At 46.7% G+C, this 27,910-nt stretch overlaps 1 protein-coding gene across 1 annotated transcript; it reads right to left on the reverse strand.

Moving 5' to 3' along the window:
• LOC109865026 (START domain-containing protein 10) lies at positions 1-27,910 on the reverse strand. Its single transcript, XM_031798686.1, has 6 exons — positions 27,370-27,910; positions 13,845-13,992; positions 11,703-11,806; positions 11,056-11,173; positions 2,070-2,122; positions 1-1,525 (listed from the first exon to the last, which is right to left on the reverse strand). Exons 1-6 carry the CDS (start codon positions 27,547-27,549, stop codon positions 1,304-1,306), a joined length of 825 nt encoding a protein of 274 aa, XP_031654546.1. The 5' UTR covers positions 27,550-27,910; the 3' UTR covers positions 1-1,303.

Raw genomic sequence — 27,910 nt, forward strand, 5'->3', positions numbered from 1 at the left:
TCAGGAGACAACTTCTCTTTATTTAACATCAGTCAGTATGGACATGATGCCGCTCCATTCTGGAAACACGTCAGAAAATCCTACAAAAAGACCGTTTGAATGAAATGAAAACACATGCCTAATGACAACTTTATTCATTCATAAAGACATCATCTTTGATATTCAGTCAGAACAGGCAACACCAAAGTATAAGTGATGTAATGACCTTTTAATAACAGCTAAACATGCTTCATGACCCCCTAAGGTTATAAAAAACTATAACAGATTATGACTGATTATAATGATTCCAAACAGGTTATGATGCCATCTCTCCTCCCCTGTGACTGTCATTAGGAGCCTCAGTGGGCCATTCACTGTACAAAAGAACACATGTCTTGGTGCATTATGCTAATTCACTTCCTAACAAACTTGACATTCCATTGTTCTAACAGCTCATGGCTTCCGGAACACTGGGGGATGAGGAAATGTTATGACATATTACTGCCACTGGGAGGCACTAGAGAACTGGAAATATACTTTAGTAGACTGCCTGTATTGGTAAAGTCTACTGTGTTTTTTGTTTTGTTTTTATTTAACCAGGCAAGTCAGTTAAAAACAAATAATTATTTACAATGGCAACGTACCCCGGGCGATGTTGGGCGCCGCCCTCTGGGACTCCCAATCACAGCTGAATGTGATGAAGCCTGGATTTGTGCAGTGAAGACTCTTGCACTGAGATGCAGTGCCTTGGACCGCTGCACCGCCCCAAGAGCCAAATTAAAGCTTAGTCAAATCAAATGTGAATAGGGCCTTGAAATATTGTCTTCAAATTCATTTTTTTGTGAAAGAGACACAAAGTTTTACTCAAAGGTTTAGTCTATTATTACTGTCAGTGAGATATTATACTATTTAATTGAGCGATAGCACCGTAAATACGTCGTCCATTGTTGGAGGAATATATATTCTCTAATTTGTCATGCTATATGAAAATACCCTGTTAAACCCCTCTGATTGAATAAGTTTACCAGCTAAACGCAACAAGACAAATTTGCAGATCAAAATTATAGTCAATCATACATGTACATTATAAGTACTGTACACACTCTCACACACATACACACACACCAAACTCAACAGAGTGTGTGTCCTAAATGGCATCATATTTCCTATATAGTGCACTACTACCTATTGGGCTCTGGTGAAAAGTAGTGCACTATATAGGAAATATGATGGGCCCTGCACAAAAGTAATACACTATATAGGGAATAGGGTGCCATTTTAAACACAGCCACACAATTACATACAAACAGTTTCTTCACTCAGACTAGGTCTCTTCATCATCGCTGTGACGTTGTGCTTGTTTCTCCTCCGTCAGGCGGCTCTCGTCAATGTTCTCCAGTGAGTCGGCTCTCTGTAGTACCAGGTCAGACACGTTAATACACGGTAAGGTGTTCTGCTCGGGATAAATCCAGGGCTTCAGGTTAGGGTTGTGCTTCCTCTTCCACTCTGGATACTTCTGACAGGCCTTGTAGATCTTCTTCATGGCCTAGGGGGAAGGAGCACAAATATTCAGATTCTAAATGAATGGGTTAATTAAGAGCCTCTTAGATAAGTCATGTAGACATGTTTTGAAAGGTTTTATAAGTAAGCATTAAACTGTAAATGATGTGTTTTTATAAATAGTTGTTAAATGTGTAATAATGAGTTATAACTCCACAGTATTACTTGGTGTCCATGATTAGTGATTTTGGAATCAAAACATCTTTGGGAAATGCATGTACTTCCTGAAACCAATAGATGGAGGAAGAGGTATACAATAATTGCTTTCCCTAACCAGAGATGGGATAATATAGGCTACCTCTGTGATTTGTTAGGAACAGTCTCTCTAGTTCTCGCTTTCGAGATACTACATTTCTAAGACAGATTTGATTAGATTTTATTAGGATCTCTTTTCGTCCTCATTTGAACTCATTTTCCTTAAACATTTAAATAATACGATCACATTTTCACATATAACACACTGTTACAAACAGCCATAATACACTGGCGGATGGATCAGATTGATTATCATATTCATATGACAATATTACCTTCGGTGCTACGAACTGAGACGCTCTATTCACCACCCACTTGGGAAGGGAACCTGCAAGTCCAAACCAAAAACATGAAGGTACAACACAAATACAAACTGCTCAAGTATGTCTAGTAGGCAGGCCTATGATAGCAAATACAATACTGCTCAAGTATGTCTAGTAGGCAGGCCTACGATAGCAAATACAATACTAGCAAAAATGTGTTTTTCACTCCTTAAAAAAACACTGCTTCCTGTTGATATAGTTCCTGCGGGACCCCTGGTTTACAGTAAGGACAGTAGATATAGTTCCATTAAGACCTCTGGTTTACAGTAAGGACAGTAGAAATAGTTCCTACAGGACCCCTGGTTTACAGTAAGGACAGTAGACAGTAGATATAGTTCCTATAGGACCCCTGGTTTACAGTAAGGACAGTAGAAATAGTTCCTACAGGACCCCTGGTTTACAGTAAGGACAGTATACAGTAGGTTTAGTTTCTGCAGGACCCATGGTTTACAGTAAAGACAGTAGATATAGTTCCTATAGGACCCCTGGTTTACAGTAAGGACAGTAGATATAGTTCCAATAAGACCTCTGGTTTACAGTAAGGACAATTGACAGTAGATATAGTTCCTATAGGACCCCTGGTTTACAGTATACAGTAGGTTTAGTTTCTGCAGGACCCATGGTTTACAGTAAAGACAGTAGATATAGTTCCTACAGGACCCATGGTTTACAGTAAGGACAGTAGACAGTAGATATAGCTCTTATAGGGCCCCTGGTTTACAGTAAGGACAGTAGAAATAGTTCCTATAGGACCCCTGGTTTACAGTAAGGACAGTAGAAATAGTTCCTACAGGACCCCTGGTTTACAGTAAGGACAGTAGAAATAGTTCCTATAGGACCCCTGGTTTACAGTAAGGACAGTAGAAATAGTTCCTACAGGACCCCTGGTTTACAGTAAGGACAGTATACAGTAGGTTTAGTTTCTGCAGGACCCATGGTTTACAGTAAAGACAGTAGACAGTAGATATAGTTCCTATAGGACCCCTGGTTTACAGTAAGGACAGTAGATAGTAGATATAGTTCCTACAGGACCCCTGGTTTACAGTAAGGACATTAGACAGTAGATATAGTTCCTACAGGACCCATGGTTTACAGTAAGGACAGTAGATATAGTTCCTACAGGACCCCTGGTTTACAGTAAGGACAGTAGACAGTAGATATAGTTCCTATAGGACCACTGATTTACAGTAAGGACAGTAGATATAGTTCTTACAGGACCCCTGGTTTACAGTAAGGACAGGAGACAGTACAGAAGTGTGACGATACTGTTCCAGCTGTTCATAGCTTCTGGGGATTCCATGCCATGAATATGAGCTTTAACAGCAACGCACACACACACACACACACACACACACACACACACACACACACACACACACACACACACACACACACACACACACACACACACACACACACACACACACACACACACACACACACACACACACACACACACACCAATGGAATAGAAGGCATTTATTATCAACGGGGTAGCTTGGAGCAGCACAGAAAACAGATGAAATCAGCAGATTCAGAAAACATGTCTTCAGTAGCAGTGGTGTTACACTGGTGCAGGGAGCATCAAAGGCTTCCTGATGCTTCACACTCAAGGACACACACACACACACACACAAACACACACACAACGAGTCTCTTCACACTCAAGGACACACACACACACACACCGAGTCTCTTCACACTCAAGGACAGACACACACACACACACACACACCGAGTCTCTTCACACTCAAGGACACACACACACACACACTGAGTCTCTTCACACTCAAGGACACACACACACACACCGAGTCTCTTCACACTCAAGGACACACACACACACACCGAGTCTCTTCACACTCAAGGAAACACACACACACACCGAGTCTCTTCACACTCAAGGACACACACACACACACATACCGAGTCTCTTCATACTCAAGGACACACACACACACCGAGTCTCTTCTCCCTCAAGAACACACACACACCGAGTCTCTTCACACTCAAGGAAACACACACACACACCGAGTCTCTTCACACTCAAGGAAACACACACACCGAGTCTCTTCAAACTCAAGGACACACACACACACACACCGAGTCTCTTCTCCCTCAAGAACACACACACACCGAGTCTCTTCACACTCAAGGACACACACACACACACCGAGTCTCTTCACACTCAAGGACACACACACACACACCGAGTCTCTTCACACTCAAGGAAACACACACACACACCGAGTCTCTTCACACTCAAGGACACACACACACACACATACCGAGTCTCTTCATACTCAAGGACACACACACACACCGAGTCTCTTCTCCCTCAAGAACACACACACACCGAGTCTCTTCACACTCAAGGAAACACACACACACACCGAGTCTCTTCACACTCAAGGAAACACACACACCGAGTCTCTTCAAACTCAAGGACACACACACACACACACCGAGTCTCTTCTCCCTCAAGAACACACACACACCGAGTCTCTTCACACTCAAGGAAACACACACACACCGAGTCTCTTCTCCCTCAAGGAAACACACACACACCGAGTCTCTTCTCCCTCAAGGAAACACACACACACCGAGTCTCTTCTCCCTCAAGAACACACACACACCGAGTCTCTTCACACTCAAGGAAACACACACACCGAGTCTCTTCTCCCTCAAGGAAACACACACACACCGAGTCTCTTCTCCCTCAAGGAAACACACACACCGAGTCTCTTCTCCCTCAAGGAAACACACACACACCGAGTCTCTTCTCCCTCAAGGAAACACACACACACCGAGTCTCTTCTCCCTCAAGGAAACACACACACCGAGTCTCTTCTCCCTCAAGGAAACACACACACACCGAGTCTCTTCTCCCTCAAGGAAACACACACACCGAGTCTCTTCTCCCTCAAGGAAACACACACACACCGAGTCTCTTTACCCCTCAAGGAAACACACACACACCGAGTCTCTTCTCCCTCAAGGAAACACACACACCGAGTCTCTTCTCCCTCAAGGACAGACACACACACACACCGAGTCTCTTCTCCCTCAAGGAAACACACACACACCGAGTCTCTTCTCCCTCAAGGACAGACACACACACACACCGAGTCTCTTCTCCCTCAAGGAAACACACACACCGAGTCTCTTCTCCCTCAAGGACAGACACACACACACACCGAGTCTCTTCTCCCTCAAGGACACACACACCGAGTCTCTTCTCCCTCAAGGAAACACACACACCGAGTCTCTTCTCCCTCAAGGACAGACACACACACCGAGTCTCTTCTCCCTCAAGGACAGACACACACACACACCGAGTCTCTTCTCCCTCAAGGACAGACACACACACACACCGAGTCTCTTCTCCCTCAAGGAAACACACACACACCGAGTCTCTTCTCCCTCAAGGACAGACACACACACACACCGAGTCTCTTCTCCCTCAAGGAAACACACACACACCGAGTCTCTTCTCCCTCAAGGACACACACACACACCGCGTCTCTTCTCCCTCAAGGACACACACACACACCGAGTCTCTTCTCCCTCAAGGACAGACACACACCGAGTCTCTTCTCCCTCAAGGACACACACACACACCGAGTCTCTTCTCCCTCAAGGACACACACACACACCGAGTCTCTTCTCCCTCAAGGAAACACACACACCGAGTCTCTGCTCCCTCAAGGACACACACACACCGAGTCTCTTCTCCCTCAAGGACAGACACACACCGAGTCTCTTCTCCCTCAAGGACACACACACACCGAGTCTCTTCTCCCTCAAGGACACACACCGAGTCTCTTCTCCCTCAAGGACACACACACACCGAGTCTCTTCTCCCTCAAGGACACACACACACCGAGTCTCTTCTCCCTCAAGGACACACACACACCGAGTCTCTGCTCCCTCAAGGACACACACACACCGAGTCTCTTCTCCCTCAAGGAAACACACACACACCGAGTCTCTTCTCCCTCAAGGAAACACACACACACCGAGTCTCTTCTCCCTCAAGGAAACACACACACACCGAGTCTCTTCTCCCTCAAGGAAACACACACACCGAGTCTCTTCTCCCTCAAGGACAGACACACACCGAGTCTCTTCTCCCTCAAGGACACACACACACCGAGTCTCTTCTCCCTCAAGGACACACACCGAGTCTCTTCTCCCTCAAGGACACACACACACCGAGTCTCTTCTCCCTCAAGGACACACACACACCGAGTCTCTTCTCCCTCAAGGACACACACACACCGAGTCTCTTCTCCCTCAAGGACACACACACACCGAGTCTCTTCTCCCTCAAGGAAACACACACACACCGAGTCTCTTCTCCCTCAAGGAAACACACACACACCGAGTCTCTTCTCCCTCAAGGACAGACACACACACACCGAGTCTCTTCTCCCTCAAGGACAGACACACACCGAGTCTCTTCTCCCTCAAGGACACACACACACCGAGTCTCTTCTCCCTCAAGGACACACACACACCGAGTCTCTTCTCCCTCAAGGACACACACACACCGAGTCTCTTCTCCCTCAAGGAAACACACACACACCGAGTCTCTTCTCCCTCAAGGAAACACACACACACCGAGTCTCTTCTCCCTCAAGGACAGACACACACACACCGAGTCTCTTCTCCCTCAAGGACAGACACACACCGAGTCTCTTCTCCCTCAAGGACAGACACACACCGAGTCTCTTCTCCCTCAAGGAAACACACACACACCGAGTCTCTTCTCCCTCAAGGACAGACACACCGAGTCTCTTCTCCCTCAAGGACACACACACACCGAGTCTCTTCTCCCTCAAGGAAACACACACACCGAGTCTCTTCTCCCTCAAGGAAACACACACACCGAGTCTCTTCTCCCTCAAGGACAGACACACCGAGTCTCTTCTCCCTCAAGGACACACACACACCGAGTCTCTTCTCCCTCAAGGACACACACACACCGAGTCTCTTCTCCCTCAAGGACACACACACACCGAGTCTCTTCTCCCTCAAGGACACACACACACCGAGTCTCTTCTCCCTCAAGGACACACACACACCGAGTCTCTTCTCCCTCAAGGACAGACACACACCGAGTCTCTTCTCCCTCAAGGACACACACACACACCGAGTCTCTTCTCCCTCAAGGACACACACACACCGAGTCTCTTCTCCCTCAAGGACAGACACACAACGAGTCTCTTCTCCCTCAAGGACAAACACACACCGAGTCTCTTCTCCCTCAAGGACACACACACACCGAGTCTCTTCTCCCTCAAGGACAGACACACACCGAGTCTCTTCTCCCTCAAGGACAGACACACACCGAGTCTCTTCTCCCTCAAGGACAGACACACACCGAGTCTCTTCTCCCTCAAGGAAACACACACACACCGAGTCTCTTCTCCCTCAAGGACAGACACACACCGAGTCTCTTCTCCCTCAAGGACAGACACACACCGAGTCTCTTCTCCCTCAAGGACAGACACACACCGAGTCTCTTCTCCCTCAAGGACAGACACACACCGAGTCTCTTCTCCCTCAAGGACAGACACACCGAGTCTCTTCTCCCTCAAGGAAACACACACACCGAGTCTCTTCTCCCTCAAGGACAGACACACACCGAGTCTCTTCTCCCTCAAGGAAACACACACACACCGAGTCTCTTCTCCCTCAAGGACAGACACACACCGAGTCTCTTCTCCCTCAAGGACACAGACACACCGAGTCTCTTCTCCCTCAAGGACACACACACCGAGTCTCTTCTCCCTCAAGGACACACACACCGAGTCTCTTCTCCCTCAAGGACACACACACCGAGTCTCTTCTCCCTCAAGGACACACACACCGAGTCTCTTCTCCCTCAAGGACACACACACCGAGTCTCTTCTCCCTCAAGGACAGACACACACCGAGTCTCTTCTCCCTCAAGGACACAGACACACCGAGTCTCTTCTCCCTCAAGGACAGACACACACCGAGTCTCTTCTCCCTCAAGGACACACACACCGAGTCTCTTCTCCCTCAAGGACACAGACACACCGAGTCTCTTCTCCCTCAAGGACAGACACACACACCGAGTCTCTTCTCCCTCAAGGAAACACACACACACCGAGTCTCTTCTCCCTCAAGGAAACACACACACACCGAGTCTCTTCTCCCTCAAGGACACAGACACACCGAGTCTCTTCTCCCTCAAGGACAGACACACACACCGAGTCTCTTCTCCCTCAAGGAAACACACACACACCGAGTCTCTTCTCCCTCAAGGAAACACACACACCGAGTCTCTTCTCCCTCAAGGAAACACACACACCGAGTCTCTTCTCTCTCAAGGACACAGACACACCGAGTCTCTTCTCCCTCAAGGACAGACACACACACCGAGTCTCTTCTCCCTCAAGGAAACACACACACACCGAGTCTCTTCTCCCTCAAGGAAACACACACACCGAGTCTCTTCTCCCTCAAGGACAGACACACACCGAGTCTCTTCTCCCTCAAGGACAGACACACCGAGTCTCTTCTCCCTCAAGGAAACACACACACCGAGTCTCTTCTCCCTCAAGGACAGACACACACCGAGTCTCTTCTCCCTCAAGGAAACACACACACACCGAGTCTCTTCTCCCTCAAGGACAGACACACACCGAGTCTCTTCTCCCTCAAGGACACAGACACACCGAGTCTCTTCTCCCTCAAGGACACACACACCGAGTCTCTTCTCCCTCAAGGACACACACACCGAGTCTCTTCTCCCTCAAGGACACACACACCGAGTCTCTTCTCCCTCAAGGACACACACACCGAGTCTCTTCTCCCTCAAGGACACACACACCGAGTCTCTTCTCCCTCAAGGACAGACACACACCGAGTCTCTTCTCCCTCAAGGACACAGACACACCGAGTCTCTTCTCCCTCAAGGACAGACACACACCGAGTCTCTTCTCCCTCAAGGACACACACACCGAGTCTCTTCTCCCTCAAGGACACAGACACACCGAGTCTCTTCTCCCTCAAGGACAGACACACACACCGAGTCTCTTCTCCCTCAAGGAAACACACACACACCGAGTCTCTTCTCCCTCAAGGAAACACACACACACCGAGTCTCTTCTCCCTCAAGGACACAGACACACCGAGTCTCTTCTCCCTCAAGGACAGACACACACACCGAGTCTCTTCTCCCTCAAGGAAACACACACACACCGAGTCTCTTCTCCCTCAAGGAAACACACACACCGAGTCTCTTCTCCCTCAAGGAAACACACACACCGAGTCTCTTCTCCCTCAAGGACACAGACACACCGAGTCTCTTCTCCCTCAAGGACAGACACACACACCGAGTCTCTTCTCCCTCAAGGACACAGACACACCGAGTCTCTTCTCCCTCAAGGACAGACACACACACCGAGTCTCTTCTCCCTCAAGGAAACACACACACACCGAGTCTCTTCTCCCTCAAGGACACACACACCGAGTCTCTTCTCCCTCAAGGACACACACACCGAGTCTCTTCTCCCTCAAGGACACACACACCGAGTCTCTTCTCCCTCAAGGAAACACACACACACCGAGTCTCTTCTCCCTCAAGGAAACACACACACACCGAGTCTCTTCTCCCTCAAGGACACAGACACACCGAGTCTCTTCTCCCTCAAGGACAGACACACACACCGAGTCTCTTCTCCCTCAAGGAAACACACACACACCGAGTCTCTTCTCCCTCAAGGAAACACACACACCGAGTCTCTTCTCCCTCAAGGAAACACACACACCGAGTCTCTTCTCCCTCAAGGACACAGACACACCGAGTCTCTTCTCCCTCAAGGACAGACACACACACCGAGTCTCTTCTCCCTCAAGGACACAGACACACCGAGTCTCTTCTCCCTCAAGGACAGACACACACACCGAGTCTCTTCTCCCTCAAGGAAACACACACACACCGAGTCTCTTCTCCCTCAAGGACACACACACCGAGTCTCTTCTCCCTCAAGGACAGACATTAGGCTGGAGTTAAGCTGTAATATAGGTCCGATGATGAAAGCTGTTGTTAAATTACAATGGAGCACACAGGGTCCTTTCAGACAGCGTAGTGATCTGCTGCACCCTGACATGGGGTTTACAAAAGGTGCAAGAGAAGACATTGTAAGGATGTTGGTCTGAGGAAGAGGGAGTAGACCAAAGCGCAGCGTGGTACGTCTTCATGTTTATTGTGAACACCGAAACAAAAGTGGAACAAAACGCAACAGTTCTGTCAGGTACTCACACAAAACTACCCACAAAACCCATGTGGGCAAGAGCCACCTAAGTATGGTTCTCAATCAGAGACAACGACAGATAGCTGTCCCTGATTGAGAACCATACCCGGCCAAAAACAAAGAAATACAAAAACATAGAAAAAAATAACATAGAACGCCCACCCTAGTCACACCCTGGCCTAACCAAAATAGAGAATAAAACGCCCCTCTCTATGGCCAGGGCGTGACAGTCATACTGTATACTATAGTGAAACGGTCTCTCCACACTTTAATCAGATGCAATGTCAGCATTTAAATGGTTAAACTCTCTGTCTGTAATGGCCTTCTTTAAAACACGGATGTTAAAAGCACCTTAAATATCTTGGATAGGAAGGATATGCCACAGGTCGTATCATCCACCTAATAGGTTTCAAAAAGTTACCGATGAAACATAATCTTGCTGCATAAGACCTGTGTCTGTGTACACAGAGGTGTTTCAACAGGACTCTCTCAGTGTGGAGTGAAGCTAGGGGTCTTTCAGCTAACTGGTGTTACGTACACAAACAGACAGAGCAGTCTTCTCATAGCACCCTATGACAGTGATGCACTGTATTCAGAACTGCTGTGGACCAGCATAGAGCTGTACTGTCAACACCAAAAACATTTACCTTTGGGATCGACCTGCGTCAGGTAATAGAGAGTGGAGGAGTTTTCTCCGCTGGACTGAATCAGGTATCCTGTCAGTAGAGACACTGCTCTCACGCAGTCCTTTCTGGGTGGATATTGCTGGAATAAGACCAATCAAATGAAAGTATTATTCATACATGGATTACCATAACAAATGAAACCAGTCAGCTGTTCACATTATGTTTAGACTTCTTCTGTTTAACAAACTGAGACATGTGGAGATGTTGACCCGACTTCTGCAGTAGAATGGGCCTCTGGCAGAGCTTTCTTACTGAGTCTGCCAAACAGCACTAATGGAATCTATCTATTGTACAAAATTCACTAGACGACATGTACAACTTTAGATAAATCAAATTATCTTTGTAATCCTACTGGTATGAAAAAGAGATCCATCCAGTTTATTTAACTAGGCAAGTCAGTTAAGAACACATTCTTATTGACGATGACGGCCTACACCTATTGGACTCCCAATCACGGCCGGATGTGATGCAGTCTGTATTCGAACCAGGGTCTGTAGTGACGCCTCTTGCACTGAGATGCAGTGCTTTAGACCACTGCGTCGCTCGGGAGCCCCGCGGTTGATAATATTCAGAGCAAACCAACACCGTGTGTAGATAAAGGTACATACCGGGTGTTTGACAGAGTAGTTGATGATCAGGTAGTCGTTGCCCAGAGGAAGCCATGATCTCATAGTGATAAAGTCCCTGTTCTTCAGGGGGCTCGGGCACTTCCCTACAAAACACAATGACAACATGACTTTCGTGGAAGATGTTCCATTGAGTCCAAATGTCCACATACTGTAGTATTCTATTGTCTAATTCTGTAAAGTTCTCAATGATTCTCAGTGACAAACTGCCTCACAACCCAGTCTATTCAGTCTATTTATATGCCTGATTAGATCGCTGTACATTTCATCTGCAACGTGGTTACAGTAGGCCTAGTCATAAAAACACCCTTTACTTTGAGAAATATGGTTTAGTCTACTACATCTGTTGCATATTGACTAATACTGACTGGTGTTCACGTACCGCAGTTTAGAATCCTCTTCCACCTCCTTCTCCCCCTCATTCTTTCTCCTCCTCCCACTCCCCCTCCCCATCTTCCTCCTCCTACTCCCCCTCTTCTTTCCTCTCCTCCTCCTCCTCCTCTTCCCCTGCTCCTCCTACTCCCCCCCTTCCTCCTCCTCCTCCCCCTCTTTCTCCTCCTATTCCCCCTCCTCATCTTCTTCCTCCCCCTCTTCCTCTTCCCCTGCTCCTCTTCCTCCCCCTCTTCCCCCCCTCTTTCTCCTCCTATTCCCCCTCCTCATCTTCATCCTCCTCCTCCTTCTCCTCCCCCTCTTCTTCCTCTTCCTCCTCCTAATATCCTATTTCTGACACTAACTCACAGGAGTAATATCCTACGTCTGACACTAACTCACAGGAGTAATATCCTACATCTGACACTAACTCACAGGAGTAATATCCTACGTCTGACACTAACTCACAGGAGTAATATCCTACGTCTGACACTAACTCACAGGAGTAATATCCTACGTCTGACACTAACTCACAGGAGTAATATCCTATTTCTGACACTAACTCACAGGAGTAATATCCTATGTCTGACACTAACTCACAGGAGTAATATCCTACGTCTGACACTAACTCACAGGAGTAATATCCTACGTCTGACACTAACTCACAGGAGTAATATCCTACGTCTGACACTAACTCACAGGAGTAATATCCTACGTCTGACACTAACTCACAGGAGTAATATCCTACGTCTGACACTAACTCACAGGAGTAATATCCTACGTCTGACACTAACTCACAGGAGTAATATCCTACGTCTGACACTAACTCACAGGAGTAATATCCTACGTCTGACACTAACTCACAGGAGTAATATCCTATTTCTGACACTAACTCACAGGAGTAATATCCTACATCTGACACTAACTCACAGGAGTAATATCCTACGTCTGACACTAACTCACAGGAGTAATATCCTACGTCTGACACTAACTCACAGGAGTAATATCCTACGTCTGACACTAACTCACAGGTGTAATATCCTACGTCTGACACTAACTCACAGGAGTAATATCCTACGTCTGACACTAACTCACAGGAGTAATATCCTACGTCTGACACTAACTCACAGGAGTAATATCCTACGTCTGACCCTAACTCACAGGAGTAATATCCTACATCTGACACTAACTCACAGGAGTAATATCCTACGTCTGACACTAACTCACAGGAGTAATATCCTATTTCTGACACTAACTCACAGGAGTAATATCCTACGTCTGACACTAACTCACAGGAGTAATATCCTACGTCTGACACTAACTCACAGGAGTAATATCCTACGTCTGACACTAACTCACAGGAGTAATATCCTACGTCTGACACTAACTCACAGGAGTAATATCCTACGTCTGACACTAACTCACAGGAGTAATATCCTACGTCTGACACTAACTCACAGGAGTAATATCCTATTTCTGACACTAACTCACAGGAGTAATATCCTACGTCTGACACTAACTCACAGGAGTAATATCCTACGTCTGACACTAACTCACAGGAGTAATATCCTACGTCTGACACTAACTCACAGGAGTAATATCCTACGTCTGACACTAACTCACAGGAGTAATATCCTACGTCTGACACTAACTCACAGGAGTAATATCCTACGTCTGACACTAACTCACAGGAGTAATATCCTACGTCTGACACTAACTCACAGGAGTAATATCCTACGTCTGACACTAACTCACAGGAGTAATATCCAACATCTGCGTTGACAGTGAGCCTGCCGATGTCGTGGGTGTCGATCATGTTGCTGTCCCAGTTCTTCCGGTAGCTGGTGTCATGAAGGACGTCGTAAAGGGTCTCGGCAGTCACGTCCTTACACACTATCCTCATCTGAAACCATAAGTAAAACAACACATTATATTTTTAAAAACGTATTGAGAAATATATCTGTGCAATAACCTTAAACCCTGTCATCGTGTTATTACCTAGAAATGACGATGTCACTACTTTTCTGCTACTGCTATTTACTGTGTAATTACATAGGACTAGGTTAGCTATGAATAACAAGGTAGAACAGTGACATATCCAGGTGTTAGAATGGCCAAGTCAAAGTCCAGACTTGAAGAAGAAAGAACTGAAAACTGCTGTTCACAAATGCTCTCCATACAACCTCACTGAGCTAAAGCTGTTTTGCAAGGAGGAATGGGAAAAAATTTCAGTCTCTCGATGTGCAAAACTGATTGAGACATACCCCAAGCGACTTACAGCTGTAATCGCAGCAAAAGGTGGCGCTACAAAGTATTAACTTAAGGGGGCTGAATAATTTTGCACGCCCAATTTTTCAGTTTTTGATTTGTTAAAAAAGTTTGAAATATCCAATAAATGTCGTTCCACTTCATGATTGTGTCCCACTTGTTGTTGATTCTTCACAAAAAAATACAGTTTTATATCTTTATGTTTGAAGCCTGAAATGTGGCAAAAGGTCGCAAAGTTCAAGGGGGCCGAATACTTTCGCAAGGCACTGTATATATATATATATATATATATATATACATACATACAGTGTAAAGTTTAAGTCACCCAGTGTCACGTTCGTCATAACGAGGAGACCAAGGCGCAGCGTGATATGAATACATACATCTTTTAATGAAGAATAAACACTGAACAAACTATACAAAACAACAAAACGAACCATAAAGCTAATATGGCTAGTGCAGACAGGCAACTCAACATAGAATAACAACCCACAAAATACCCAAGGAATATGGCTACCTAAATATGGTCCCCAATCAGAGACAACGATAAACAGCTGCCTCTGATTGAGAACCAATCTAGGCAACCATAGACATATAAACCCCAAGACTAGAAAAACCCCTAGACATACAAAAAGTAAACAAACCACCCTTGCCACACCCTGACCTAACCAACATCATGAAGAAAACAGAGATAACTAAGGTCAGGAACAGAGATAACTAAGGTCAGGGCGTGACACCCAGTAAAATACTACTTGAGTAAAAGTCTAAATGTATTAGTTTTTAAATATATTTAAGTATCAAAAGTAAAAGTATAAATAATTTCTACATCTATATATAAAGCAAACCAGACGGCATAATTTGTTGTTTAATTAATTTAAGGATAGCCAGGGGCACACTCCAACACCCCTCAGACATTATTTACAAACAGAGCATGTGTTTAATGAGTCCGCCAGATCAGAGACAGTAAGGATGACCAGGGATGTTCTCTGTTTAATGAGTCCGCCAGATCAGAGGCAGTAAGGATGACCAGGGATGTTCTCTGTTTAGTGAGTCCGCCAGATCAGAGACAGTAAGGATGACCAGGGATGTTCTCTGTTTAGTGAGTCCTCCAGATCAGAGACAGTAAGGATGACCAGGGATGTTCTCTGTTTAATGAGTCCGCCAGATCAGAGGCAGTAAGGATGACCAGGGATGTTCTCTGTTTAGTGAGTCCTCCAGATCAGAGACAGTAAGGATGACCAGGGATGTTCTCTGTTTAATGAGTCCGCCAGATCAGAGGCAGTAAGGATGACCAGGGATGTTCTCTGTTTAGTGAGTCCTCCAGATCAGAGACAGTAAGGATGACCAGGGATGTTCTCTGTTTAGTGAGTCCTCCAGATCAGAGGCAGTAAGGATGACCAGGGATGTTCTCTGTTTAGTGAGTCCACCAGATCAGAGACAGTAGGGATGACCAGGGATGTTCTCTGTTTAGTGAGTCCTCCAGATCAGAGACAGTAAGGATGACCAGGGATGTTCTCTGTTTAGTGAGTCCTCCAGATCAGAGACAGTAAGGATGACCAGGGATGTTCTCTGTTTAGTGAGTCCTCCAGATCAGAGACAGTAAGGATGACCAGGGATGTTCTCTGTTTAGTGAGTCCTCCAGATCAGAGGCAGTAAGGATGACCAGGGATGTTCTCTGTTTAGTGAGTCCTCCAGATCAGAGACAGTAAGGATGACCAGGGATGCTCTCTGTTTAGTGAGTCCTCCAGATCAGAGGCAGAGGGATGACCAGGGATGTTCTCTGTTTAGTGAGTCCTCCAGATCAGAGACAGTAAGGATGACCAGGGATGTTCTCTGTTTAGTGAGTCCTCCAGATCAGAGACAGTAAGGATGACCAGGGATGTTCTCTGTTTAGTGAGTCCTCCAGATCAGAGACAGTAAGGATGACCAGGGATGTTCTCTGTTTAGTGAGTCCTCCAGATCAGAGACAGTAAGGAGGACCAGGGATGTTCTCTGTTTAGTGAGTCCTCCAGATCAGAGACAGTAAGGATGACCAGGGATGCTCTCTGTTTAGTGAGTCCTCCAGATCAGAGACAGTAAGGAGGACCAGGGATGTTCTCTGTTTAGTGAGTCCTCCAGATCAGAGACAGTAAGGATGACCAGGGATGCTCTCTGTTTAGTGAGTCCTCCAGATCAGAGGCAGTAGGGATGACCAGGGATGTTCTCTGTTTAGTGAGTCCTCCAGATCAGAGACAGTAAGGAGGACCAGGGATGTTCTCTGTTTAGTGAGTCCTCCAGATCAGAGGCAGTAAGGATGACCAGGGATGTTCTCTGTTTAATGAGTCCTCCAGATCAGAGGCAGTAGGGATGACCAGGGATGTTCTCTGTTTAATGAGTCCTCCAGATCAGAGGCAGTAAGGATGACCAGGGATGTTCTCTGTTTAGTGAGTCCTCCAGATCAGAGGCAGTAAGGATGACCAGGGATGTTCTCTGTTTAGTGAGTCCTCCAGATCAGAGGCAGTAAGGATGACCAGGGATGTTCTCTGTTTAGTGAGTCCTCCAGATCAGAGGCAGTAAGGATGACCAGGGATGTTCTCTGTTTAGTGAGTCCTCCAGATCAGAGGCAGTAAGGATGACCAGGGATGTTCTCTGTTTAGTGAGTCCTCCAGATCAGAGGCAGTAAGGATGACCAGGGATGTTCTCTGTTTAGTGAGTCCTCCAGATCAGAGGCAGTAAGGATGACCAGGGATGTTCTCTGTTTAGTGAGTCCTCCAGATCAGAGGCAGTAGGGATGACCAGGGATGTTCTCTGTTTAGTGAGTCCTCCAGATCAGAGACAGTAGGGATGACCAGGGATGTTCTCTGTTTAGTGAGTCCTCCAGATCAGAGACAGTAGGGATGACCAGGGATGTTCTCTGTTTAGTGAGTCCGCCAGATCAGAGACAGTAAGGATGACCAGGGATGTTCTCTGTTTAATGAGTCCTCCAGATCAGAGGCAGTAAGGATGACCAGGGATGTTCTCTGTTTAGTGAGTCCTCCAGATCAGAGACAGTAAGGATGACCAGGGATGTTCTCTGTTTAGTGAGTCCTCCAGATCAGAGACAGTAAGGATGACCAGGGATGTTCTCTGTTTAGTGAGTCCTCCAGATCAGAGACAGTAAGGATGACCAGGGATGTTCTCTGTTTAGTGAGTCCTCCAGATCAGAGGCAGTAAGGATGACCAGGGATGTTCTCTGTTTAGTGAGTCCTCCAGATCAGAGACAGTAAGGATGACCAGGGATGTTCTCTGTTTAGTGAGTCCTCCAGATCAGAGACAGTAAGGATGACCAGGGATGTTCTCTGTTTAATGAGTCCTCCAGATCAGAGGCAGTAGGGATGACCAGGGATGTTCTCTGTTTAATGAGTCCTCCAGATCAGAGGCAGTAAGGATGACCAGGGATGTTCTCTGTTTAGTGAGTCCTCCAGATCAGAGGCAGTAGGGATGACCAGGGATGTTCTCTGTTTAGTGAGTCCTCCAGATCAGAGGCAGTATGGATGACCAGGGATGTTCTCTGTTTAATGAGTCCTCCAGATCAGAGGCAGTAGGGATGACCAGGGATGTTCTCTGTTTAGTGAGTCCTCCAGATCAGAGGCAGTAGGGATGACCAGGGATGTTCTCTGTTTAGTGAGTCCTCCAGATCAGAGACAGTAAGGATGACCAGGGATGTTCTCTGTTTAATGAGTCCTCCAGATCAGAGACAGTAGGGATGACCAGGGATGTTCTCTGTTTAGTGAGTCCTCCAGATCAGAGACAGTAGGGATGACCAGGGATGTTCTCTGTTTAGTGAGTCCTCCAGATCAGAGACAGTAAGGATGACCAGGGATGTTCTCTGTTTAGTGAGTCCACCAGATCAGAGACAGTAGGGATGTTCTCTGTTTAATGAGTCCTCCAGATCAGAGACAGTAGGGATGACCAGGGATGTTCTCTGTTTAGTGAGTCCTCCAGATCAGAGACAGTAAGGATGACCAGGGATGTTCTCTGTTTAGTGAGTCCTCCAGATCAGAGACAGTAAGGATGACCAGGGATGTTCTCTGTTTAGTGAGTCCTCCAGATCAGAGACAGTAAGGATGACCAGGGATGTTCTCTGTTTAGTGAGTCCTCCAGATCAGAGACAGTAGGGACGACCAGGGATGTTCTCTGTATAGTGAGTCCTCCAGATCAGAGGCAGTAAGGATGACCAGGGATGTTCTCTGTTTAGTGAGTCCTCCAGATCAGAGGCAGTAGGGATGACCAGGGATGTTCTCTGTTTAGTGAGTCCACCAGATCAGAGGCAGTAGTGATGACCAAGGATGTTCTCTGTTTAGTGAGTCCTCCAGATCAGAGGCAGTAGGGATGACCAGGGATGTTCTCTGTTTAGTGAGTCCTCCAGATCAGAGGCAGTAAGGATGACCAGGGATGTTCTCTGTTTAGTGAGTCCTCCAGATCAGAGGCAGTAGGGATGACCAGGGATGTTCTCTGTTTAGTGAGTCCTCCAGATCAGAGGCAGTAAGGATGACCAGGGATGTTCTCTGTTTAGTGAGTCCACCAGATCAGAGGCAGTAGGGATGACCAGGGATGTTCTCTGTTTAGTGAGTCCTCCAGATCAGAGGCAGTAAGGATGACCAGGGATGTTCTCTGTTTAGTGAGTCCACCAGATCAGAGGCAGTAGGGATGACCAGGGATGTTCTCTGTTTAGTGAGTCCTCCAGATCAGAGGCAGTAAGGATGACCAGGGATGTTCTCTGTTTAGTGAGTCCTCCAGATCAGAGGCAGTAGGGATGACCAGGGATGTTCTCTGTTTAGTGAGTCCTCCAGATCAGAGGCAGTAGGGATGACCAGGGATGTTCTCTGTTTAGTGAGTCCTCCAGATCAGAGGCAGTAGGGATGACCAGGGATGTTCTCTGTTTAGTGAGTCCTCCAGATCAGAGGCAGTAAGGATGACCAGGGATGTTCTCTGTTTAGTGAGTCCTCCAGATCAGAGGCAGTAGGGATGACCAGGGATGTTCTCTGTTTAGTGAGTCCTCCAGATCAGAGGCAGTAGGGATGACCAGGGATGTTCTCTGTTTAGTGAGTCCTCCAGATCAGAGACAGTAAGGATGACCAGGGATGTTCTCTGTTTAGTGAGTCCTCCAGATCAGAGGCAGAGGGATGACCAGGGATGTTCTCTGTTTAGTGAGTCCTCCAGATCAGAGACAGTAAGGATGACCAGGGATGTTCTCTGTTTAGTGAGTCCTCCAGATCAGAGACAGTAAGGATGACCAGGGATGTTCTCTGTTTAGTGAGTCCTCCAGATCAGAGGCAGTAGAGATGACCAGGGATGTTCTCTGTTTAGTGAGTCCTCCAGATCAGAGGCAGTAGGGATGTTCTCTTGATAACTGTGTGAATTAGACCATTTTTCTGTCCTGCTAAGCATTCCAAAACGACGCTGGGCCAAACCCTCCTCTAACCCAGACGACGCTGGGCCAAACCCTCCCCTAACCCGGACGACGCTGGTCCAAACCTTCCCCTTACCCGGACGACGCTGGTCCAAACCCTCCTCTAACCCAGACGACGCTGGGCCAAACCCTCCTCTAACCCAGACGACGCTGGGCCAAACCCTCCCCTAACCCGGACGACGCTGGTCCAAACCTTCCCCTTACCCGGACGACGCTGGTCCAAACCCTCCCCTTACCCGGACGACGCTGGGCCAAACCCTCCCCTAACCCGGACGATGCTGGACCAATTGTGCACCGCCTCATGGTTCTCCCAGTCGTGGCCGGTTGCGACACAGCCTGGGATCGAACCAGGATCTGTAGTCCCCATGTTGGGGAGAGGCAGGAAGGACTGAGAGAGAGGAGCCAGTGATGGTGGCCCCAGGCCTTTCCTCGTGTTGGGGAGAGGCAGGAAGGACAGAGAGAGAGGGGCCAGTGATGGTGGCCCCAGGCCTTTCCTCGTGTTGGGGAGAGGCAGGAAGGACAGAGAGAGAGGGGCCAGTGATGGTGGCCCCAGGCCTTTCCTCGTGTTGGGGAGAGTCAGGAAGGACAGAGAGAGAGGGGCCAGTGATGGTGGCCCCAGGCCTTTCCTCGTGTTTGGGAGAGGAAGGAAGGACAGAGAGAGAGGGGCCAGTGGTCAGAAGTTTAGTGTTTGTATTTAACCATGAGGCTGCAACAGGATTTTCCATAACACTTCGTATGGATACCCTCTTCATTAAGCATTATAAGCGCATTTCTAACACACAACATGCATTATAATGCAGAACATAGTTTATTTTCCTGGTGCTCTTCATAGCTGAAGTAAATATGTTTATTTTGTCTCTTCTGTGACCAATGAGCTTAATTCTATGAAAGTCATCTTCAGTGGGGACCACCAGTTATTTGGCTGATCAACGGCTCATCAAATGTTGGACTCTTTGTGAGTAAAGAATTAAGAAGAGACAGAATTCAAGATTCAAGGGGAAACTACAAGACAAAGAGTTGATTCATTCAATTCAATTTGACCCATTGTCATTGTCTGTAAAGTACAGGATAGGAATATTATAAAGAAGGGTTAGGTAGGTCTAGCCCGGAATATGCATACCACTGCCTTCCATTAGGTCTAGCCCGGAATAAGGATTCCACTTCCTTCCATTAGGTCTAGCCCGGAATAAGCATTCCACTTCCTTCCATTAGGTCTAGCCCGGAATAAGGATTCCACTTCCTTCCATTAGGTCTAGCCCGGAATAAGCATTCCACTTCCTTCCATTAGGTCTAGCCCGGAATAAGCATTCCACTGCCTTCCATTAGGTCTAGCCCGGAATAAGGATTCCACTTCCTTCCATTAGGTCTAGCCCGGAATAAGGATTCCACTTCCTTCCATTAGGTCTAGCCCGGAATAAGCATTCCACTTCCTTCCATTAGGTCTAGCCCGGAATAAGGATTCCACTTCCTTCCATTAGGTCTAGCCCGGAATAAGGATTCCACTTCCTTCCATTAGGTCTAGCCCGGAATAAGGATTCCACTTCCTTCCATTAGGTCTAGCCCGGAATAAGGATTCCACTTCCTTCCATTAGGTCTAGCCCGGAATAAGGATTCCACTTCCTTCCATTAGGTCTAGCCCGGAATAAGGATTCCACTTCCTTCCATTAGGTCTAGCCCGGAATAAGCATTCCACTTCCTTCCATTAGGTCTAGCCCGGAATAAGGATTCCACTTCCTTCCATTAGGTCTATCCCGGAATAAGGATTCCACTTCCTTCCATTAGGTCTAGCCCGGAATAAGGATTCCACTTCCTTCCATTAGGTCTAGCCCGGAATAAGCATTCCACTTCCTTCCATTAGGTCTAGCCCGGAATAAGGATTCCACTTCCTTCCATTAGGTCTAGCCCGGAATAAGCATTCCACTTCCTTCCATTAGGTCTAGCCCGGAATAAGGATTCCACTTCCTTCCATTAGGTCTAGCCCGGAATAAGCATTCCACTTCCTTCCATTAGGTCTAGCCCGGAATAAGCATTCCACTTCCTTCCATTCTAAATGTTACAGGATAACTTTAGTTAATCAGTGGGCAGGGACTACAGTGCTGTTTATCATGCCTGGTGTGACACAATCACATATTGTGTGTCGGGTCAACGTAGCAAACGGTCCATGTAACTCAATCAGTTGATCGGTTAGGTTGAGTTAATAATTCACCATCACATCCCCCTCCTGTCCAACTCCCGTCCAGGCCTGGCTTCTAACAGAAGGCTTAGTCGCTCCTCTGACTGGGTTTCCTCCTTAGGTTAGGTCCCTCTGAATGGAATGTCGTCAATACCTACCTTTACGTTCTGTTATTCATGAGCAAAGAATTGCATCACTGCCCCGGAAAGATTCATGCAGTATAAAGAGAGGTCTATCTAGACATCATCTCCTGTTTTGTTGACGTTTGTCAACATTTGTTTTCTCATTCATCCTTCTAAACAATCCATCATTCATACCCTGTTTCCTGTGTTTCCTCTTTATTTACCCCATCTGGGTTCCAGACGGGGTCAGCTGGAGGTTCTTCAGTAAGGGCCGTTACCCTCTTGGCCTGGCAGCAGGGGGGAATCCGGTTTCCTCGTTACTAGCTTCTAGCCATTACCACAGTTTTCCACTCTTCATTTTTCAGGACCTCTCCTGGGTGGACGTCACATTAGAGACCCAGCCTGCCTTTCCTTTCTGACAGACAGAAATTGTCTGATGACCTAGTCTTACCTAGGACTATAGTATAGCTGGCTGCTACAAACGTAGGGTCAGATGACCTAGTCTTACCTAGGACTACAGTATAGCTGGCTGCTACAGACGTATGGTCAGATGATCGAGTATTACCTAGGACTACAGTATAGCTGGCTGCTACAGACGTATGGTCAGATGATCGAGTCTTACCTACTGTAGGACTTCTATATAATATAGAAGTATAGAATACATATTGTGTAATGTCGTCTAGTGTGTTGAGGGTTCTGTTTCTGAATTAATTTTTTGGGCCCTACTTTGTTACAGTATGCATCAACATTAGGTCTACATAGGCTATACTGCTATACTACTATACCAATATACTAATTCGCTACTAGACTACTATACTTATATACCGATATACTGATATACTGCTATACAACCATACTACTATACTAATATTCTACCATGATACTATACTCCCATGCTACTATGTTACTATGCTTCTATACCGATATACTACTATACTGCTATACTACTATACCACTATACTAATATACTACTACACTACTATACCACTATTCTCATATACTACTACACCACTATACTAATATACTACTACACTACTATACCGCTATACTAATATATTCCATTGCTGCTATACAACGATACCACTATACTAATATACTACTACACTACTATACCACTATTCTCATATACTACTACACCACTATACTAATATACTACTACACTACTATGCCACTATACTAATATACGACTACACTACTATACCACTATACTACTACACTACTATACCGCTATACTAATATACTACTATACCTCTATACTAATATACTACTACACTACTATACCACTATACTACTACACTACAATAATACTATACTACTATGCTGCTATACAACTATTCTACTATGCTACTATACTACCATACTACTATTCTGCTATATTGATATACTGCTACACTACTATAATACTATACTACTATACAACTATACTACTATAGTCCTATACTGCTATACCACAATGTTAATGTACTGCCATACTAATATACTGCTATTCTAGTATACTACTATGCTGGTATACTGCTATATTACTATACTGCTATATTAATATTCTGCTATACCACTATACTACTATATTGCTATATTAGTATAGTGCTATACTACTGCACTGTTATACTACAGTAATACTATACCAGGATACTACTATACCGCTATCCTACGATGCTACTATTCTGCTATATTAATATATTGCTATACTACTATACCGGTATACTGCTATACTATTATCCTGCTATACTACTATACAACTATACTAATATACAACTATACTGCTATACTACTGTCCTGCTATACTACTATACTGATATACTATACTGCTATCCTGCTACTCTACTTTACTGCTATACTGCTATCCTGCTATTCTACTTTACTGCTATACTGCTATACTGTAATGCAGAATTGAGATCCACCTGAATTCCTATCCAATGGTGCAATAACAAACCTTCCATGAAATATGAATGAATCCTCTGGAACTGATGAGTATTTTAGGACATGAGTACAGAATTAGACAAAAATGAGCTATCTAGAACCTACAAGGGTTATTTGGCTGTCCACATAGAGAACCCTTTGAAGAAGGGTGGAACCCTGTTTGGTTCCAGGTAGAACCCTTTTGGGTTCCATGTAAGGCCCTTTCCACAGAGGGTTCTATATGGAACCCAACAGGGTTCTACCTGGAACTGAAAAAGGATTATACAAGGAACCAAAAAGGGTTCTCATTTGGGGACAACCGAAGAACCCCTTTGGAACCATTTTGTAGGCAATGTTTTTGGAAACTGCAATATTCTTGGTACATTGTACTGCATAACGTTGCTGTCCTAAATTATCATAAATGAGAGGAAGCTCTCCTTTTAATCATTTAGGACTTTCATCATTCTTCATCATCCTTGATAAGCCCCTTCTCCTCTCTCTATCTCTTTCTCTCCTCCTCCTCCTCCTCCTCCCTAGCTTATCATTATGTCAGTCTTATTCACAGGACATGATGCTCTGACACTGAATAAACTACTGTTGTATCAACAAGCATTTGCTGCAAGATGAGAAGATGGGAAACCTCAGCAGTTATTTATCTAGTGAGTGTTACAGTATAGGAGAGAGTGTATTAGAGCAGACACAGCAGTATGGGTAATGTAATGCTCCAGGAGTCTCCAAGGGGGGGGGTGGCAGAGGAGAAACACAGCAGTATGGGTAATGTAATGCTCCAGGAGTCTCCAAGGGGGGGGGGGGGGGGGGCAGAGGAGAAACACAGCAGTATGGGTAATGTAATGCTCCAGGAGTCTCTAAGGAGGGGGGGGGGGGGGAGGACAGAGGAGAAACACAGCAGTATGGGTAATGTAATGCTCCAGGAGTCTCCAAGGGGGGGGGGGGGGCAGAGGAGAAACACAGCAGTATGGGTAATGTAATGTTCCAGGAGTCTCTAGGGAGGGGGGGGGGAGGACAGAGGAGAAAACACAGCAGTATGGGTAATGTTATGCTCCAGGAGTCTCTAAGGGGGGGGGGGGGGACAGAGGAGAAACACAGCAGTATGGGTAATGTAATGCTCCAGGAGTCTCCAAGGGGGGGGGGGGGGGGGGGGGGGGCAGAGGAGAAACACAGCAGTATGGGTAATGTAATGCTCCAGGAGTCTCCAAGGGGGGGGGGGGGGGGGGCAGAGGAGAAACACAGCAGTATGGGTAATGTAATGCTCCAGGAGCCTCTAAGGAGGGGGGGGGGGGAGGACAGAGGAGAAACACAGCAGTATGGGTAATGTAATGCTCCAGGAGTCTCCAAGGGGGGGGGGGGGGGGGGGCAGAGGAGAAACACAGCAGTATGGGTAATGTAATGCTCCAGGAGTCTCCAAGGGGGGGGGGGGGGGGGGGGGGCAGAGGAGAAACACAGCAGTATGGGTAATGTAATGCTCCAGGAGTCTCTAAGGAGGGGGGGGGGGAAGGACAGAGGAGAAACACAGCAGTATGGGTAATGTGATGCTCCAGGAGTCTCTAAGGAGGGGGGGGGGAGGACAGAGGAGAAACACAGCAGTATGGGTAATGTAATGCTCCAGGGGTCTCTAAGGGGGAGGACAGAGGAGAAGCACAGCAGTATGGGTAATAGAATGCTCCAGGGGTCTCTAAGGGGGGGGGCAGAAGAGAAACACAGCAGTATGGGTAATGTAATGCTCCAGGAGTCTCCAAGGGGGGGGGGGGGGGGGCAGAGGAGAAGCACAGCAGTATGGGTAATGTAATGCTCCAGGAGTCTCTAAGGAGGGGGGGGGGGGAGGACAGAGGAGAAACACAGCAGTATGGGTAATGTGATGCTCCAGGAGTCTCTAAGGAGGGGGGGGGGAGGACAGAGGAGAAACACAGCAGTATGGGTAATGTAATGCTCCAGGGGTCTCTAAGGGGGAGGACAGAGGAGAAGCACAGCAGTATGGGTAATAGAATGCTCCAGGGGTCTCTAAGGGGGGGGCAGAAGAGAAACACAGCAGTATGGGTAATGTAATGCTCCAGGGGCCTCTAAGGGGGGGGGGGCAGAAGAGAAACACAGCAGTATGGGTAATGTAATGCTCCAGGGGTCTCTAAGGGGGGGGGGGGACAGAAGAGAAACACAGCAGTATGGGTAATGTAATGCTCCAGGGGTCTCTAAGGGGGGGGGGACAGAAGAGAAGCACAGCAGTATGGGTAATGTAATGCTCCAGGGGTCTCTAAGGGGGGGGGGGCAGAGGAGAAACACAGCAGTATGGGTAATGTAATGCTCCAGGGGTCTCTAAGGGGGGAGGACAGAGGAGAAGCACAGCAGTATGGGTAATGTAATGCTCCAGGGATCTCTAAGGAGGGGGGGGGGGGCAGAGGAGAAACACAGCAGTATGGGTAATGTAATGCTCCAGGAGTCTCTAAGGAGGGGAGGGGGGGCTGAGGAGAAACACAGCAGTATGGGTAATGTAATGCTCCAGGAGTCTCTAAGGGGGGAGGACAGAGGAGAAGCACAGCAGTATGGGTAATGTAATGCTCCAGGGGTCTCTAAGGAGGGGGGGGGCAGAGGAGAAACATAGCAGTATGGGTAATAGAATGCTCCAGGGGTCTCTAAGGGGGGAGGACAGAAGAGAAACACAGCAGTATGGGTAATAGAATGCTCCAGGGGTCTCTAAGGTGGGGGGGGGGGGGGGGCAGAGGAGAAACACAGCAGTATGGGTAATAGAATGCTCCAGGGGTCTCTAAGGGGGGGGACAGAAGAGAGCCACAGCAGTATGGGTAATATAATTCTCCAGGGGTCTCTAAGTCAACTGTAGACTATTGAGATGCATCCCAAGTGATGGAGAGACACTGACAGTATTTGTCATTATGTGCCACTAATATGGTTAAGAGACAAGCATACATTATACTGTAACAACTTATGGTTGACTATGTTAACAGTCACCCGTGTATTATGAAGCCTAAACCCTGGTGTACTTAATCACCTATCTAATCAGAAAATATAAACTTTGTATGAACTGGGGAATTACTCAATGCCATGTTATTCACAAAGATAAACCTACATCTCAAGTCTAACTGCTCAAGTCTACTCCAGACACAGTATCATGAACACGGCTTTATACAGGATGTATTGATGATCGTATTAATTTTAACATTAGGAAAAGTATCATTATGATTCCACACGTTAGATTCAAACCTGTTCTGTAGAAAAAATATATATACTAATCTTGAGAAGCGCTACAGTAGTTCGGTTTCTCTTGGAAACCTCAAGTTCTACACGTCCAGTCTTCTCTCCTCTCCGCGGTGCTTAAAGCACTGCACCAGACGTACCGGAACGTAGCGACACACTTGCCTTTAGTTTCTGGATCGTTTTACACTCTTCATCCCTGCACCACACCGTCACGTTTCCCTTGTTGTAGCGCGCTGTCCATCCTTCCTGGTTTTCACATTGTTCCTTGAAAGAGGTAAAGTCTGTATCGTCTGGTATCTGAACGGGCATCTTCTTGTTCCCTCCTTGTGATGTGGTACACATGTAACAGTTGGAGACTAACGACAGACAGAAAGTGGTTCTCCTTTTGCATTAGATCTTCATTTGGCTTTGTTATCTCCCACTGCAATGCTGAGTTCGATGGTTATGATAGATGTCAGCACAAAGTGCTTTGCGGGGGAAATTCTGTAACAATTAAAGTCCCAATAACAAGTAGAAACTCATGTGAAGGTAGAGGTAAGACTAATTTACGTGGACTTTTGTCCGGAGTCCTGTTGATACTGCCACCTACGTCTTACTAACGTCCCCTACCTCTGATGCTCTCACAGTCCATCACTAGTCACGGTGGTGGAGGCGGTAAACAGGTAGAGGCGTCAGGTTACCAATATCCTGCTTTCAGGTGCGG

The sequence above is a fragment of the Oncorhynchus kisutch genome, linkage group LG19 (genome assembly GCF_002021735.2).
Source record: "Oncorhynchus kisutch isolate 150728-3 linkage group LG19, Okis_V2, whole genome shotgun sequence".
Lineage (NCBI taxonomy): Eukaryota > Metazoa > Chordata > Actinopteri > Salmoniformes > Salmonidae > Oncorhynchus > Oncorhynchus kisutch.

Coding starts and splice junctions, on each gene's coding strand:
- LOC109865026 (XM_031798686.1), bottom strand. CDS start 27,549: ATGTGTACCACATCACAAGGAGGGAACAAGAAGATGCCCGTTCAGATA. Junction 11,174..11,702: donor ACTACTCTGTCAAACACCCG/GTATGTACCTTT, acceptor GTCTTATTCCAG/CAATATCCACCCAGAAAGGA. Junction 2,123..11,055: donor GACGCAGGTCGATCCCAAAG/GTAAATGTTTTT, acceptor TTGGACTTGCAG/GTTCCCTTCCCAAGTGGGTG.